Here is a 17222-nt window from a genome sequence, read left to right on the forward strand (position 1 = left end):
GTGTGCAGTGAAGACCAAGTCGCTGCCTTACATATCTGGTCAACAGAAGCCTCGTTCTTGAAGGCCCATGTGGAAGCCACAGCCCTAGTGGAGTGAGCTGTGATTCTTTCAGGAGGCTGCCGTCCGGCAGTCTCATAAGCCAATCGGATGATGCTTTTAAGCCAAAAGGAAAGAGGTAGAAGTCGCTTTTTGACCTCTCCTTTTACCAGAATAGACAACAAACAAAGAAGATGTTTGTCTGAAATCTTTTGTAGCCTCTAAATAGAATTTTAGAGCACGGACTACGTCCAAATTGTGTAACAAACGTTCCTTCTTTGAAACTGGATTCGGACATAAAGAAGGTACAACTATCTCCTGGTTAATATTCTTGTTAGAAACAACCTTTCGAAGAAAACCAGGCTTAGTACGCAAAACCACCTTATCTGCATGGAACACCAGATAGGGCGGAGAACACTGCAGAGCAGATAACTCTGAAACTCTTCTAGCAGAAGAAATAGCAACCAAAAACAAAACTTTCCAAGATAGTAACTTAATATCTATGGAATGTAAAGGTTCAAACGGAACCCCTTGAAGAACTGAAAGAACTAGATTTAGACTCCAGGGAGGAGTCAAAGGTCTGTAAACAGGCTTGATCCTAACCAGAGCCTGAACAAATGCTTGAACATCTGGCACAGCTGCCAGTCTTTTGTGTAGTAAGACAGATAAAGCAGAGATCTGTCCCTTTAGAGAACTTGCAGATAATCCTTTCTCCAAACCTTCTTGTAGAAAGGAGAGAATCTTAGGAATTTTTATCTTATTCCATGGGAATCCTTTGGATTCACACCAACAGATATATCTTTTCCATATTTTATGGTAAATCTTTCTAGTTACCGGTTTTCTGGCCTGAACCAGAGTATCTATCACAGAATCTGAAAACCCACGCTTTGATAGAATCAAGCGTTCAATCTCCAAGCCGTCAGCTGTAGGGAGACCAGATTTGGATGTTCGAATGGACCCTGAACAAGAAGGTCCTGTCTCAAAGGTAGCTTCCATGGTGGAACCGATGACATATTCACCAGGTCTGCATACCAAATCCTGCATGGCCACGCAGGAGCTATCAAGATCACAGAGGCCCTCTTCTGTTTGATCCTGGCTACCAGCCTGGGAATGAGAGGAAACGGTGGAAATACATAAGCTAGGTTGAAGGTCCAAGGTGCTACTAGTGCATCTACTAGAGTCGCCTTGGGATCCCTGGATCTGGACCCGTAGCAAGGAACCTTGAAGTTCTGACGAGATGCCATCAGATCCATGTCTGGAATGCCCCATAATTGAGTTAGTTGGGCAAAGATCTCCGGGTGGAGTTCCCACTCCCCCGGATGGAATGTCTGACGACTCAGATAATCCGCTTCCCAGTTTTCCACACCTGGGATGTGGATCGCAGATAGGTGGCAGGAGTGATCCTCCGCCCATTGAATTATTTTGGTCACTTCTTTCATCGCCAGGGAACTCCTTGTTCCCCCCTGATAATTGATATACGCAACGGTCGTCATGTTGTCTGATTGGAATCTTATGAATCTGGCCTTTGCTAGCTGAGGCCAAGCCCTGAGAGCATTGAAGATGGCTCTTAGTTCCAGAATGTTTATCGGGAGAAGAGACTCTTCCCGAGACCATAGTCCCTGAGCTTTCAGGGATTCCCAGACCGCGCCCCAGCCCACTAGACTGGCGTCGGTCGTGACAATGACCCACTCTGGTCTGCGGAAGCTCATTCCCTGGGATAGATGGTCCAGGGTCAGCCACCAACGGAGTGAATCTCTGGTCTTCTGATCTACTTGAATCATTGGAGACAAGTCTGTATAGTCCCCATTCCACTGTTTGAGCATGCACAGTTGTAATGGTCTTAGATGAATTTGTGCAAAAGGAACTATGTCCATTGCTGCAACCATCAACCCTACTACTTCCATGCACTGCGCTATGGAAGGACGTGGAACAGAATGAAGAACTTGACAAGTGCTTAGAAGTTTTGACTTTCTGACCTTTGTCAGAAAAATCCTCATTTCTAAGGAATCTATTATTGTTCCCAAGAAGGGAACTCTTGTTGACGGAAACAGAGAACTTTTTTCTATGTTCACCTTCCATCCGTGTGATCTGAGAAAGGCCAGAACGATGTCTGTATGAGCCTTTGCTTTTGACAGGGATGACGCTTGTATTAGAATGTCGTCCAAGTAAGGTACTACTGCAATGCCCCTCGGTCTTAGAACCGCTAGAAGGGACCCTAGTACCTTTGTGAAAATCCTTGGAGCAGTGGCTAACCCGAATGGGAGGGCCACAAACTGGTAATGTTTGTCCAGAAAGGCGAACCTTAGGAACTGATGATGTTCTTTGTGGATAGGAATATGTAGGTACGCATCCTTTAGATCCACGGGAGTCATAAATTGACCTTCCTGGATAGTGGGTAGAATCGTTCGAATGGTTTCCATCTTGAACGATGGTACCCTGAGAAATTTGTTTAGGATCTTCAAATCCAAAATTGGTCTGAAAGTTCCCTCTTTTTTGGGAACTACGAACAAATTTGAATAAAATCCCATTCCTTGTTCCTTTATTGGAACTGGGTGTATCACTCCCATCTTTAACAGGTCTTCTACACAATGTAAGAACGCCTGTCTCTTTATTTGGTTTAAGGATAAGTGAGACATGTGGAACCTTCCCCTTGGGGGTAGTTCCCTGAATTCCAGAAGATAACCCTGAGAAACTATTTCTAGTGCCAGGGATCCTGAACATCTCTTGCCCAAGCCTGAGCAAAGAGAGAGAGTCTGCCCCCTACTAGATCCGGTCCCGGATCGGGGGCTACTCCTTCATGCTGTTTTGTTAGCAGCAGCAGGCTTCTTGGCCTGCTTACCCTTGTTCCAGCCTTGCATCGGTTTCCAGGCTGGTTTGGGTTGTGAGGCATTACCCTCTTGCTTAGAGGATGCAGAATTAGAGGCCGGTCCGTTCCTGAAATTGCGAAAGGAACGAAAATTAGACTTATTCTTGGCCTTGAAAGGCCTATCTTGTGGAAGGGCGTGGCCCTTTCCCCCAGTGATGTCTGAGATAATCTCTTTCAATTCTGGTCCAAATAGAGTTTTACCTTTGAAAGGGATGTTAAGCAATTTTGTCTTGGATGACACATCCGCTGACCAAGACTTTAGCCAAAGCGATCTGCGCGCCACGATTGCAAACCCTGAATTTTTTGCCGCTAATCTAGCTAATTGCAAAGCGGCATCTAAAATAAAAGAGTTAGCCAACTTAAGTGCGTGAACTCTGTCCATAACCTCCTCATATGGAGTCTCTCTACTGAGCGACTTTTCTAGTTCCTCGAACCAGAACCACGCTGCTGTAGTGACAGGAACAATGCACGAAATGGGTTGTAGAAGGTAACCTTGCTGTACAAAAATCTTCTTAAGCAAACCCTCCAATTTTTTTATCCATAGGATCTTTGAAAGCACAACTATCCTCGATAGGAATAGTAGTGCGTTTGTTTAGAGTAGAAACTGCCCCCTCGACCTTAGGGACTGTCTGCCATAAGTCCTTTCTGGGGTCGACCATAGGAAATAATTTCTTAAATATAGGGGGGGAACAAAAGGTATGCCGGGCTTTTCCCACTCCTTATTCACTATGTCCGCCACCCGCTTGGGTATAGGAAAAGCGTCGGGGTGCACCGGAACCTCTAGGAACTTGTCCATCTTGCATAATTTCTCTGGAATGACCAAGTTGTCACAATCATCCAGAGTAGATAACACCTCCTTAAGCAGTGCGCGGAGATGTTCTAATTTAAATTTAAATGTCACAACATCAGGTTCAGCTTGTTGAGAAATTTTTCCTGAATCTGAAATTTCCCCATCTGACAAAACCTCCCTCATGGCCACTTCAGATTGGTGTGAGGGTATGACAGAACAATTATCATCAGCGCCCTCCTGCTCTTCAGTGTTTAAAACAGAGCAATCGCGCTTTCTCTGATATGTAGGCATTTTGGATAAAATATTTGCTATGGAGTTATCCATTACAGCCGTCAATTGTTGCATGGTAATAAGCATTGGCGAGCTAGATGTACTAGGGGCCTCCTGCGTGGGCAAAACTGGTGTAGACACAGTAGGAGATGATGTAGTATCATGTTTACTCCCCTCATCTGAGGAATCATCTTGGGCAATTTCATTATCTGTGGCAGTACTGTCCTTACTTTGTTTGGACGCTATGGCACAATTATCACACAAATTTAAATGGGGAGACACATTGGCTTTCATACATATAGAACATAGCTTATCCGAAGGCACAGACATGTTAAACAGGCTTAAACTTGTCAATAAAGCACAAAAAACGTTTTAAAACAAAACCGTTACTGTCTCTTTAAATTTTAAACAGAAAACACTTTATTACTGAATATGTGAAAAAGTATGAAGGAATTGTTCAAAAATTACCAAAATTTCACCACAGTGTCTTAAAGCATTAAGAGTATTGCACACCAATTTTCAGAGCTTTAACCCTTAAAATAACGGAACCGGAGCCGTTTACAAATGTAACCCCTATACAGTCCCAGCTATAGCCTTTGCTGTGACCTAACCAAGCCCAGAGGGGAATACGATACCAAGTGACGCCTTCTAGAAACTTTTCCAGCTACTTTCAGATCCTCACACATGCATCTGCATGTTTTGCTCTCAAAAAACAACTGCGCAGTAATGGCGCGAAAATGAGGCTCAGCCTACAACTGGGAAGGCCCTCCCTGACTGGAAAAGGTGTCTAACATAGTGCCTGCCGTTAAAAAACGTTCCCCAAGTTTATAAAGCATAAACATGTATAAAATGCCCAAATAAAGCAATCGATTTAGCCCATAAAAGTGTCTACCAGTTTTATAGCCCATATTAAGCCCTTTATTCTGTTTGCTTGACTAAGAAAATGGCTTACCGGTCCCCATGAGGGGAAATGACAGCCTTCCAGCATTACATGGTCTTGTTAGAAATATGGCTAGTCATACCTTAAGCAGAAAAGTCTGCTAACTGTTTCCCCCAACTGAAGTTACTTCATCTCAACAGTCCTATGTGGAAACAGCAATCGATTTTAGTTACTGTCTGCTAAAATCATCTTCCTCTCACAAACAGAAATCTTCATCCTTTTCGGTTTCAGAGTAAATAGTACATACCAGCACTATTTTAAAATAACAAACACTTGATAGAAGAATAAAAAACTACATTTAAACACCAAAAAACTCTTAACCATCTCCGTGGAGATGTTGCCTGTGCAACGGCAAAGAGAATGACTGGGGTGGGCGGAGCCTAGGAGGGACTATATGGCCAGCTTTGCTGGGACTCTTTGCCATTTCCTGTTGGGGAAGAGATATTCCCACAAGTAAGGATGACGCCGTGGACCAGACACACCAATGTTGGAGAAATGTGGGTTTCATATCCCTTTAAACTTAATAGTACTTTTCATTTTTCTTTTAAACCCTGGCACTAGTGTTTTTCATGTCCTTAAAAAGCAGCTGCTAAAATACTCTTTCCCCTAGTAAAAATTGCACCCATTTAAGTAACACATGAACTTACAAATTATTTTTCTCTGGTTTAGAACATGCATAATCCTGCAAATTATACCTATAAACCAGGGGTTTTCAAACCTGCCCTAACAGGCCAGATTTTCAGGATTACCATGTTTATTAATCAGCTGAATATTTCACAAATGCTCCAGTTCAGATATTCTAAAAATCTGGTCTATTAGGGAGCCCCGAGGACTGGTTTAAAAAAACCCTGCTTTAATTTATTTTTATAATACATTTATAATATATAATCTATCAATTCATTCAGACGAGGGATTTATATTACCTGCACAAGGGTTGACAGATCCACAGAGTGTATGACAAATGCCAGAAGAGCCCAGACAAGGCACAGAGTGTGCTGACGGTAAGGGTGGTTTGAAATCTAACCAAGAGAAAAGATAAAACAAATTGACATTCTTTTATGTATTGAGAATGAAGCGGTTCATTATTTTCATTGGTTGAGAGCATAAACTTCCATTACGGTCATAAAGCTGTTACATAATTTATACTTACCTGGTAAATTCCTTTCTTTCATGGTGGTGAGAGTCCACAATCCTTTACTCATGGGAACTACTTCTCTACCGCCAGGAGAAGGCAAAGATTACCAAACCCCCAAGAGCTCTTTAAAACCCCTACCACCTCACACATACTTGGCTATATGTTAGCCTGAGGTCTCATTAGTCTTTAAGAGCACAAGGTGGCACTATATAAATGAGAAAGAAAGTGGTAAAATACCACCCCCTGGGTTGATGACAATACTAAGCCCCAAACACAAAATAAAAAAATAAAAAATAAAGTTGTAACAAAAATATACTGAAAAACAACAACACACAGTGATGAGGTCAATATGCAGAATATAAAATGAAATTTAAAAAGTCTGTATAGATATCCCAAAATGAAAAAAATAAAAAGTTTGTGATAAATAAATTATGTGGGCAACTCCTCTTATCAACCCCAAATGGTGGAATTCATATAACTCTGCGAACAAAAGCAAACAAGAGGGAGCCTCATAAGTATATCAGTAGTTCCAATGTGTGCTTCCACAGTAGTATAAGTCCACAGGGTACTCACATTTAGATGCAGCACCCTGATGTGCTAGTAGAAACATGCTGAAGATTTCCAGTGCCTCTGTTTACTGATCCCTGGCTTGCAGGAACTGGGTAGACAATTTAGCAACTCTGGTGGCAAAATAGTGACAATAAGGCTTGGTTAATAGCACATGTGAATTTATTTAAAACAAAAGATTAAACATGGTAACTTAGACCAACAAGTGCAGGAGTATGACAAGTGGTATATACCTCTTAATGCAACGCGTTTATTGGCTCACTCCCCGTGAAGGAAACGCTGTCCACAAAATAACCTTATCCTGATGAAAAATCAGATAAGTAGACTCACAAGAAAGAGCAGACAATTCTGAAACTCTTCTAGCATAGGAAATAGCCAAAATAAACAACACTTCACATGAAAGAAGTTTAGTGCTACATCAGAAGAGTCAAGAAGAAAGCTCCAACTTCTACTAGGACAGAGAGAAAGGAATCCTTCATTGAGCTTTTATGTAAACCAATGATGGCTGCCACTCCAAATAACAAAATGGATAATCTTCTGCTATGATCATCATTTCGTCTGTTTGAAGGAGGCTACCAATAAAAGATTAATCAATATACCATTACTCCAGGTATTATGTAACTAACATATTTGCCGAGAAAAAATTGTGGACTTTTTAGCATGCATGGAAGTTCTGCTGCAGCTCAGAATAGGATACTTGAGGCCAAATATGAAGTTAGATAAGTGCTTATCAGGAAGTCCTGAATCTGATCAGGATCCAGCACCATACTCACGGCTAGATTTGGAGTTTGGCGGTAAAAGGGCTGTTAACGCTCCGCGGGTTTTTTTCTGGCCGCACCATAAATTTAACTCTGGTATCGAGAGTTCAAACAAATGCTGCGTTAGGCTCCAAAAAAGGAGCGTAGAGCATTTTTACCGCAAATACAACTCTCGATACCAGAGTTGCTTACGGACGCGGCCGGCCTCAAAAACGTGCTCGTGCACGATTCTCCCATAGGAAACAATGGGGCTGTTTGAGCTGAAAAAAAACCTAACACCTGCAAAAAAGCAGCGTTCAGCTCCTAACGCAGCCCCATTGTTTCCTATGGGGAAACACTTCCTACGTCTGCACCTAACACTCTAACATGTACCCCGAGTCTAAACACCCCTAACCTTACACTTATTAACCCCTAATCTGCCGCCCCCGCTATCGCTGACCCCTGCATTACACTTTTAACCCCTAATCTGCCGCTCCGTAAACCGCCGCCACCTACGTTATCCCTATGTACCCCTAATCTGCTGCCCTAACATCGCCGACCCCTATGTTATATTTATTAACCCCTAATCTGCCCCCCACAACGTCGCCGACACCTACCTACACTTATTAACCCCTAATCTGCCGACCGGACCTGAGCGCTACTATAATAAAGTTATTAACCCCTAATCCGCCTCACTAACCCTATCATAAATAGTATTAACTCCTAATCTGCCCTCCCTAACATCGCCGACACCTACCTTCAATTATTAACCCCTAATCTGCCGACCGGAGCTCACCGCTATTCTAATAAATGTATTAACCCCTAAAGCTAAGTCTAACCCTAACACTAACACCCCCCTAAGTTAAATATAATTTTTATCTAACGAAATAAATTAACTCTTATTAAATAAATGATTCCTATTTAAAGCTAAATACTTACCTGTAAAATAAATCCTAATATAGCTACAATATAAATTACATTTATATTATAGCTATTTTAGGATTAATATTTATTTTACAGGTAACTTTGTATTTATTTTAACCAGGTACAATAGCTATTAAATAGTTAAGAACTATTTAATAGTTACCTAGTTAAAATAATTACAAATTTACCTGTAAAATAAATCCTAACCTAAGATATAATTAAACCTAACACTACCCTATCAATAAAATAATTAAATAAACTACCTACAATTACCTACAATTAACCTAACACTACACTATCAATAAATTAATTAAACACAATTGCTACAAATAAATACAATTAAATAAACTATCTAAAGTACAAAAAATAAAAAAGAACTAAGTTACAGAAAATAAAAAAATATTTACAAACATAAGAAAAATATTACAACAATTTTAAACTAATTACACCTACTCTAAGCCCCCTAATAAAATAACAAAGACCCCCAAAATAAAAAATTCCCTACCCTATTCTAAAATACAAAAATTACAAGCTCTTTTACCTTACCAGCCCTGAACAGGGCCCTTTGCGGGGCATGCCCCAAGAATTTCAGCTCTTTTGCCTGTAAAAAAAAACATACAATACCCCCCCCCCAACATTACAACCCACCACCCACATACCCCTAATCTAACCCAAACCCCCCTTAAATAAACCTAACACTAAGCCCCTGATGATCTTCCTACCTTGTCTTCACCATGCCAGGTTCACCGATCCGTCCTGGCTCCAAGATCTTCATCCAACCCAAGCGGGGGTTGGCGATCCATAATCCGGTGCTCCAAAGTCTTCCTCCTATCCGGCAAGAAGAGGACATCCGGACCGGCAAACATCTTCTCCAAGCGGCATCTTCTATGTTCTTCCATCCGATGACGACCGGCTCCATCTTGAAGACCTCCAGCGCGGATCCATCCTCTTCTTCCGACGACTAGACGACGAATGACGGTTCCTTTAAGGGACGTCATCCAAGATGGCGTCCCTCGAATTCCGATTGGCTGATAGGATTCTATCAGCCAATCGGAATTAAGGTAGGAATTTTCTGATTGGCTGATGGAATCAGCCAATCAGAATCAAGTTCAATCCGATTGGCTGATCCAATCAGCCAATCAGATTGAGCTCGCATTGTATTGGCTGATCGGAACAGCCAATAGAATGCGAGCTCAATCTGATTGGCTGATTGGATCAGCCAATCGGATTGAACTTGATTCTGATTGGCTGATTCCATCAGCCAATCAGAAAATTCCTACCTTAATTCCGATTGGCTGATAGAATCCTATCAGCCAATCGGAATTCGAGGGACGCCATCTTGGATGACGTCCCTTAAAGGAACCGTCATTCGTCGTCTAGTCGTCGGAAGAAGAGGATGGATCCGCGCTGGAGGTCTTCAAGATGGAGCCGGTCGTCATCGGATGGAAGAACATAGAAGATGTTTGCCGGTCCGGATGTCCTCTTCTTGCCGGATAGGAGGAAGACTTTGGAGCACCGGATTATGGATCGCCAACCCCCGCTTGGGTTGGATGAAGATCTTGGAGCCAGGACGGATCGGTGAACCTGGCATGGTGAAGACAAGGTAGGAAGATCATCAGGGGCTTAGTGTTAGGTTTATTTAAGGGGGGTTTGGGTTAGATTAGGGGTATGTGGGTGGTGGGTTGTAATGTTGGGGGGGGGGGGTATTGTATGTTTTTTTTTACAGGCAAAAGAGCTGAAATTCTTGGGGCATGCCCCGCAAAGGGCCCTGTTCAGGGCTGGTAAGGTAAAAGAGCTTGTAACTTTTTAAATTTAGAATAGGGTAGGGAATTTTTTATTTTGGGGGTCTTTGTTATTTTATTAGGGGGCTTAGAGTAGGTGTAATTAGTTTAAAATTGTTGTAATATTTTTCTTATGTTTGTAAATATTTTTTTATTTTCTGTAACTTAGTTCTTTTTTATTTTTTGTACTTTAGATAGTTTATTTAATTGTATTTATTTGTAGCAATTGTGTTTAATTAATTTATTGATAGTGTAGTGTTAGGTTAATTGTAGGTAATTGTAGGTAGTTTATTTAATTATTTTATTGATAGGGTAGTGTTAGGTTTAATTATATCTTAGGTTAGGATTTATTTTACAGGTAAATTTGTAATTATTTTAACTAGGTAACTATTAAATAGTTCTTAACTATTTAATAGCTATTGTACCTGGTTAAAATAAATACAAAGTTACCTGTAAAATAAATATTAATCCTAAAATAGCTATAATATAAATGTAATTTATATTGTAGCTATATTAGGATTTATTTTACAGGTAAGTATTTAGCTTTAAATAGGAATCATTTATTTAATAAGAGTTAATTTATTTCGTTAGATAAAAATTATATTTAACTTAGGGGGGTGTTAGTGTTAGGGTTAGACTTAGCTTTAGGGGTTAATACATTTATTAGAATAGCGGTGAGCTCCGGTCGGCAGATTAGGGGTTAATAATTGAAGGTAGGTGTCGGCGATGTTAGGGAGGGCAGATTAGGGGTTAATACTATTTATGATAGGGTTAGTGAGGCGGATTAGGGGTTAATAACTTTATTATAGTAGCGCTCAGGTCCGCTCGGCAGATTAGGGGTTAATAAGTGTAGGCAGGTGGAGGCGACGTTGTGGGGGGCAGATTAGGGGTTAATAAATATAACATAGGGGTCGGCGATGTTAGGGGCAGAAGATTAGGGGTACATAGGGATAACGTAGGTGGCGGCGATTTGCGGTCGGAAGATTAGGGGTTAATTATTTTAAGTAGCTTGCGGCGACGTTGTGTGGGGCAAGTTAGGGGTTAATAAATATAATATAGGGGTCGGCGGGGTTAGGGGCAGCAGATTAGGGGTACATAAGTATAACGTAGGTGGCGGTCGGCAGATTAGGGGTTAAAAATTTTAATCGAGTGGCGGCGATGTGGGGGGACCTCGGTTTAGGGGTACATAGGTAGTTTATGGGTGTTAGTGTAGTTTAGGGTACAGTAGTTAAGAGCTTTATGAACCGGCGTTAGCCAGAAAGCTCTTAACTCCTGCTTTTTTCAGGCGGCTGGAATCTTGTCGTTAGAGCTCTAACGCTCACTGCAGAAACGACTCTAAATACCAGCGTTAGAAAGATCCCATTGAAAAGATAGGCTACGCAAATGGCGTAGGGGGATCTGCGGTATGGAAAAGTCGCGGCTGTAAAGTGAGCGTTAGACCCTTTAATCACTGACTCCAAATACCAGCGGGCGGCCAAAACCAGCGTTAGGAGCCTCTAACGCTGGTTTTGACGGCTACCGCCGAACTCTAAATCTAGGCCAAAGGAAGGCCAACTTGTTTTTAATGGTTTCAGGAAGTTCTTGAGAAGGTTGATCAGCAAAAAATTAGTCATTAGACAAACTGTGGAAATTTTGGCTACTTGTAACCATTGTAAATAGTAATGCTTTGCCCTTTTTGTTCTGTGCAATTATGCATCTCTGTGAGTTCATAGCCAGAGCTGAACATAAGATAGTCTACACTGTATCAGAAATTGTATTTTTGGTCCTTGAGTTTTCTAGGATAAGGAAGTCTAGAATGTAAAAGTGGACAGGAAAATATACACATTTTAGGATGCACTTGAAATATTCTATAAGTCTAACTGAAGTGCTTAAAGGGACACTGTACCCAAAATTTTTATTTTGTGATTCAGATTAAGCATGCCATTTTAAGCAACTTTCTCATTTACTCCTATTATCAAATTTTCTTCATTTTCTTGGTATCTTTATTTGAAATGCAAGAATGTAAGTTTAGATGCCGGCCCATTTTTGGTGAACAACCTGGGTAGTCCTTGCTGATTGGTGGATAAATTCATCCACCAATAAAAAAATGCTGTCCAGAGTACGTAAACCTAAAAAAAGCTTAAATGCCTTCTTTTTCAAATAATGATAGCAAGAGAACGAAGAACAATTGATAATAGGAGTAAATTAGAAAGTTGCTAAAAATTGCATGATCTATCTGAATTACAAAATAAAAAAACAGAATTTATGCTTACCTGATAAATTACTTTCTCCAACGGTGTGTCCGGTCCACGGCGTCATCCTTACTTGTGGGAATATCTCTTCCCCAACAGGAAATAGCAAAGAGTCCCAGCAAAGCTGGCCACATAGTCCCTCCTAGGCTCCGCCCACCCCAGTCATTCGACCGACGGACAGGAGGAAAAAAAATAGGAGAAACCATATGGTACCGTGGTGACTGTAGTTAGAGAAAATAATTCATCAGACCTGATTAAAAAACCAGGGCGGGCCGTGGACCGGACACACCGTTGGAGAAAGTAATTTATCAGGTAAGCATAAATTCTGTTTTCTCCAACATTGGTGTGTCCGGTCCACGGCGTCATCCTTACTTGTGGGAACCAATACCAAAGCTTTAGGACACGGATGAAGGGAGGGAGCAAATCAGGTTACCTAAACGGAAGGCACCACGGCTTGCAAAACCTTTCTCCCAAAAATAGCCTCTGAAGAAGCAAAAGTATCAAATTTGTAAAATTTGGCAAAAGTGTGCAGTGAAGACCAAGTTGCTGCCTTACATATCTGATCAACAGAAGCCTCGTTCTTGAAGGCCCATGTGGAAGCCACAGCCCTAGTGAAGTGAGCTGTGATTCTTTCAGGAGGCTGCCGTCCGGCAGTCTCGTAAGCCAATCGGATGCTGCTTTTAAGCCAAAAGGAAAGAGAGGTAAAAGTCGCTTTTTGACCTCTCCTTTTACCAGAATAGACGACAAACAAAGATGTTTGTCTGAAATCGTTTGTAGCTTCTAAATAGAATTTTAGAGCACGGACTACGTCCAAATTGTGTAACAAACGTTCCTTCTTTGAAACTGGATTCGGACACAAAGAAGGTACAACTATCTCCTGGTTAATATTTTTGTTAGAAACAACCTTTGGAAGAAAACCAGGCTTAGTATGGAACACCAGATAGGGCGGAGAACACTGCAGAGCAGATAACTCTGAAACTCTTCTAGCAGAAGAAATAGCAACCAAAAACAAAACTTTCCAAGATAACAACTTAATATCTATGGAATGTAGAGGTTCAAACGGAACCCCTTGAAGAACTGAAAGAACTAGATATAAACTCCAGGGAGGAGTCAAAGGTCTGTAAACAGGCTTAATCCTAACCAGAGCCTGAACAAATGCTTGAACATCTGGCACAGCTGCCAGTCGTTTGTGTAGTAAGACAGATAAAGCAGAAATCTGTCCCTTTAGAGAACTCGCAGATAATCCTTTATCCAAACCTTCATGCAAAAAAGAAAGAATCTTAGGAATTTTTATCTTATTCCATGGTAATCCCTTGGATTCACATCAGCAGATATATCTTTTCCATATTTTATGGTAAATCTTTCTAGTTACCGGTTTTCTGGCTTGAACCAGAGTATCTATTACAGAATCTGAAAACCCACGCTTTGATAGAATCAAGCGTTCAATCTCCAAGCCGTCAGCTGGAGGGAGACCAGATTTGGATGTTCGAATGGACCCTGAACAAGAAGGTCCTGTCTCAAAGGTAGCTTCCATGGTGGAACCGATGACATATTCACCAGGTCTGCATACCAAGTCCTGCGTGGCCACGCAGGAGCTATCAAGATCACCGAGGCCCTCTCCTGTTTGATCCTGGCTACCAGCCTGGGAATGAGAGTAAACGGTGGAAACACATAAGCTAGGTTGAAGGTCCAAGGCGCTACTAGTGCATCCACTAGAGTCGCTTTGGGATCCCTGGATCTGGACCCGTAGCAAGGAACCTTGAAGTTCTGACAAGACGCCATCAGATCCATGTCTGGAATGCCCCATAATTGAGTCAACTGGGCAAAGATCTCCGGGTGGAGTTCCCACTCCCCCGGATGGAATGTCTGACGACTCAGATAATCCGCTTCCCAGTTTTCCACACCTGGGATGTGGATCGCAGATAGGTGGCAGGAGTGATCCTCCGCCCATTGTATTATTTTGGTCACTTCTTTCATCGCCAGGGAACTCCTTATTCCCCCCTGATGATTGATATACGCAACAGTCGTCATGTTGTCTGATTGGAATCTTATGAATCTGGCCCTTGCAAGCTGAGGCCAGGCCCTGAGAGCATTGAATATCGCTCTTAATTCCAGAATGTTTATCGGGAGAAGAGACTCTTCCCGAGACCATATTCCCTGAACTTTCAGGGATTCCCAGACCGCGCCCCAGCCCACTAGACTGGCGTCGGTCGTGACGATGACCCACTCTGGTCTGTGGAAGCTTATTCCCTGGGATAGGTGGTCCAGGGTTAGCCACCAACGGAGTGAATCTCTGGTCTTCTGATCTACTTGAATTACTGGAGACAAGTCTGTATAGTCCCCATTCCACTGTTTCAGCATGCACAGTTGTAATGGTCTTAGATGAATTCGCGCAAAAGGAACTATGTCCATTGCTGCAACCATCAACCCTACTACTTCCATGCACTGAGCTATGGAAGGACGTGGAACAGAATGGAGAACTTGACAAGCGCTTAGAAGTTTTGACTTTCTGACATCTGTCAGGAAAATCCTCATTTCTAAGGAATCTATTATTGTTCCCAAGAAGGGAACTCTTGTTGACGGAGACAGAGAACTCTTTTCTATGTTCACCTTCCATCCGTGAGATCTGAGAAAGGCCAGAACGATGTCTGTATGAGTCTTTGCTTTTGAAAGAGACGCTTTTATTAGAATGTCGTCCAAGTATGGTACTACTGCAATGCCCCTCGGTCTTAGGACCGCTAGAAGGGACCCAAGTACCTTTGTGAAAATCCTTGGAGCAGTGGCTAATCCGAATGGGAGGGCCACAAACTGGTAATGTTTGTCCAGAAAGGCGAACCTTAGGAACTGATGATGTTCTTTGTGGATAGGAATATGTAGGTACGCATCCTTTAGATCCACGGTAGTCATAAATTGACCTTCCTGGATAGTGGGTAGAATCGTTCGAATGGTTTCCATTTTGAACGATGGTACCCTGAGAAATTTGTTTAGGATCTTTAAATCCAGAATTGGTCTGATGGTTCCCTCTTTTTTGGGAACTACGAACAGATTTGAGTAAAATCCCATTCCTTGTTCCGTCATTGGAACTGGGTGTATCACTCCCATCTTTAACAGGTCTTCTACACAATGTAAGAACGCCTGTCTCTTTATTTGGTTTGAGGATAAGTGAGACATGTGGAACCTTCCCCTTGGGGGAAGTTCCTTGAATTCCAGAAGATAACCCTGAGAAACTATTTCTAGCGCCCAGGGATCCTGAACATCTCTTGCCCAAGCCTGGGCAAAGAGAGAGAGTCTGCCCCCCACTAGATCCGGTCCCGGATCAGGGGCTACTCCTTCATGCTGTTTTGTTAGCGGTAGCAGGCTTCTTGGTCTGCTTACCCTTGTTCCAGCCTTGCATCGGTTTCCAGGCTGGCTTGGACTGTGAAGCATTACCCTCTTGCGTAGAGGATGCAGAATTAGAGGCCGGTCCTTTCCTGAAATTACGAAAGGAACGAAAATTAGACTTATTCTTGGCCTTGAAAGGCCTATCTTGTGGGAGGGCGTGGCCCTTTCCACCAGTGATGTCTGAGATAATCTCTTTCAATTCTGGTCCAAAGAGAGTTTTACCCTTGAAGGGGATGTTAAGCAATTTTGTCTTGGATGATACATCCGCTGACCAAGACTTTAGCCAAAGCGCTCTGCGCGCCACAATTGCAAACCCTGAATTTTTCGCCGCTAATCTAGCTAATTGCAAAGCAGCATCTAAAATAAAAGAGTTAGCCAACTTAAGTGCGTGAACTCTGTCCATAACCTCCTCATATGGAGTCTCTCTACTAAGCGACTTTTCTAGTTCCTCGAACCAGAACTACACTGCTGTAGTGACAGGAACAATGCACGAAATGGGTTGTAGAAGGTAACCTTGCTGTACAAAAATCTTTTTAAGCAAACCCTCCAATTTCTTATCCATAGGATCTTTGAAAGCACAACTATCCTCAATAGGAATAGTAGTGCGCTTGTTTAAAGTAGAAACTGCCCCCTCGACCTTAGGGACTGTCTGCCATAAGTCCTTTCTTGGGTCAACCATAGGAAATAATTTCTAAAATATAGGAGGGGGAACAAAAGGTATGCCGGGCTTCTCCCACTCCTTATTCACTATGTCCGCAACCCGCTTGGGTATAGGAAAAGCGTTGGGGTGCACCGGAACCTCTAGGAACTTGTCCATCTTGCATAAATTTTCTGGAATGACCAAGTTGTCACAATCATCCAGAGTAGATAACACCTCCTTAAGCAGTGCGCGGAGATGTTCTAATTTAAATTTAAATGTCACAACATCAGGTTCAACCTGTTGAGAATTTTTTTCTGAATTTGAAATTTCCCCATCTGACAAAACCTCCCTCATGGCCCCTTCAGATTGGTGTGAGGGTATGACAGAAACATTATCATCAGCGCCCTCCTGCTCTTCAGTGTTTAAAACAGAGCAATCGCGCTTTCTCTGATATGCAGGCATTTTGGATAAAAACATAATTTATGCTTACCTGATAAATTCCTTTCTCCTGTAGTGTAGTCAGTCCACGGGTCATCGATTACTTATGGGATTATATCTCCTCCCTAACAGGAAGTGCAAGAGGATCACCCAAGCAGAGCTGCTATATAGCTCCTCCCCTCTACGTCATACCCAGTCATTCGACCGAAACCAAACGAGAAAGGAGAAACTATAGGGTGCAGTGGTGACTGGAGTTTAATTTAAAATTTAGACCTGCCGTAAAAACAGGGCGGGCCGTGGACTGACTACACTACAGGAGAAAGGAATTCATCAGGTAAGCATAAATTATGTTTTCTCCTGTTAAGTGCAGTCAGTCCACTGGTCATCCATTACTTATGGGATACCAATACCAAAGCTAAAAGTACACGGATGACGGGAGGGACAGGCAGGATCTTTACACGGAAGGAACCACTGCCTGTAGAACCT

General features: G+C 42.2%; 1 protein-coding gene across 1 annotated transcript in view; it reads right to left on the minus strand.

Moving 5' to 3' along the window:
• FIRRM (FIGNL1 interacting regulator of recombination and mitosis) overlaps nucleotides 1–17222 on the minus strand; it is a 367507-nt gene that overhangs the window by 77790 nt on the left and 272495 nt on the right. Inside the window, exon 18 of the mRNA XM_053693168.1 lies at nucleotides 5826–5921. Coding sequence (XP_053549143.1) covers nucleotides 5826–5921 — 96 coding nt within the window. The remainder of the gene's footprint in view (nucleotides 1–5825; nucleotides 5922–17222) is intronic.

This window comes from Bombina bombina, chromosome 10, assembly GCF_027579735.1.
Source record: "Bombina bombina isolate aBomBom1 chromosome 10, aBomBom1.pri, whole genome shotgun sequence".
In the NCBI taxonomy this organism is placed as follows: domain Eukaryota; kingdom Metazoa; phylum Chordata; class Amphibia; order Anura; family Bombinatoridae; genus Bombina; species Bombina bombina.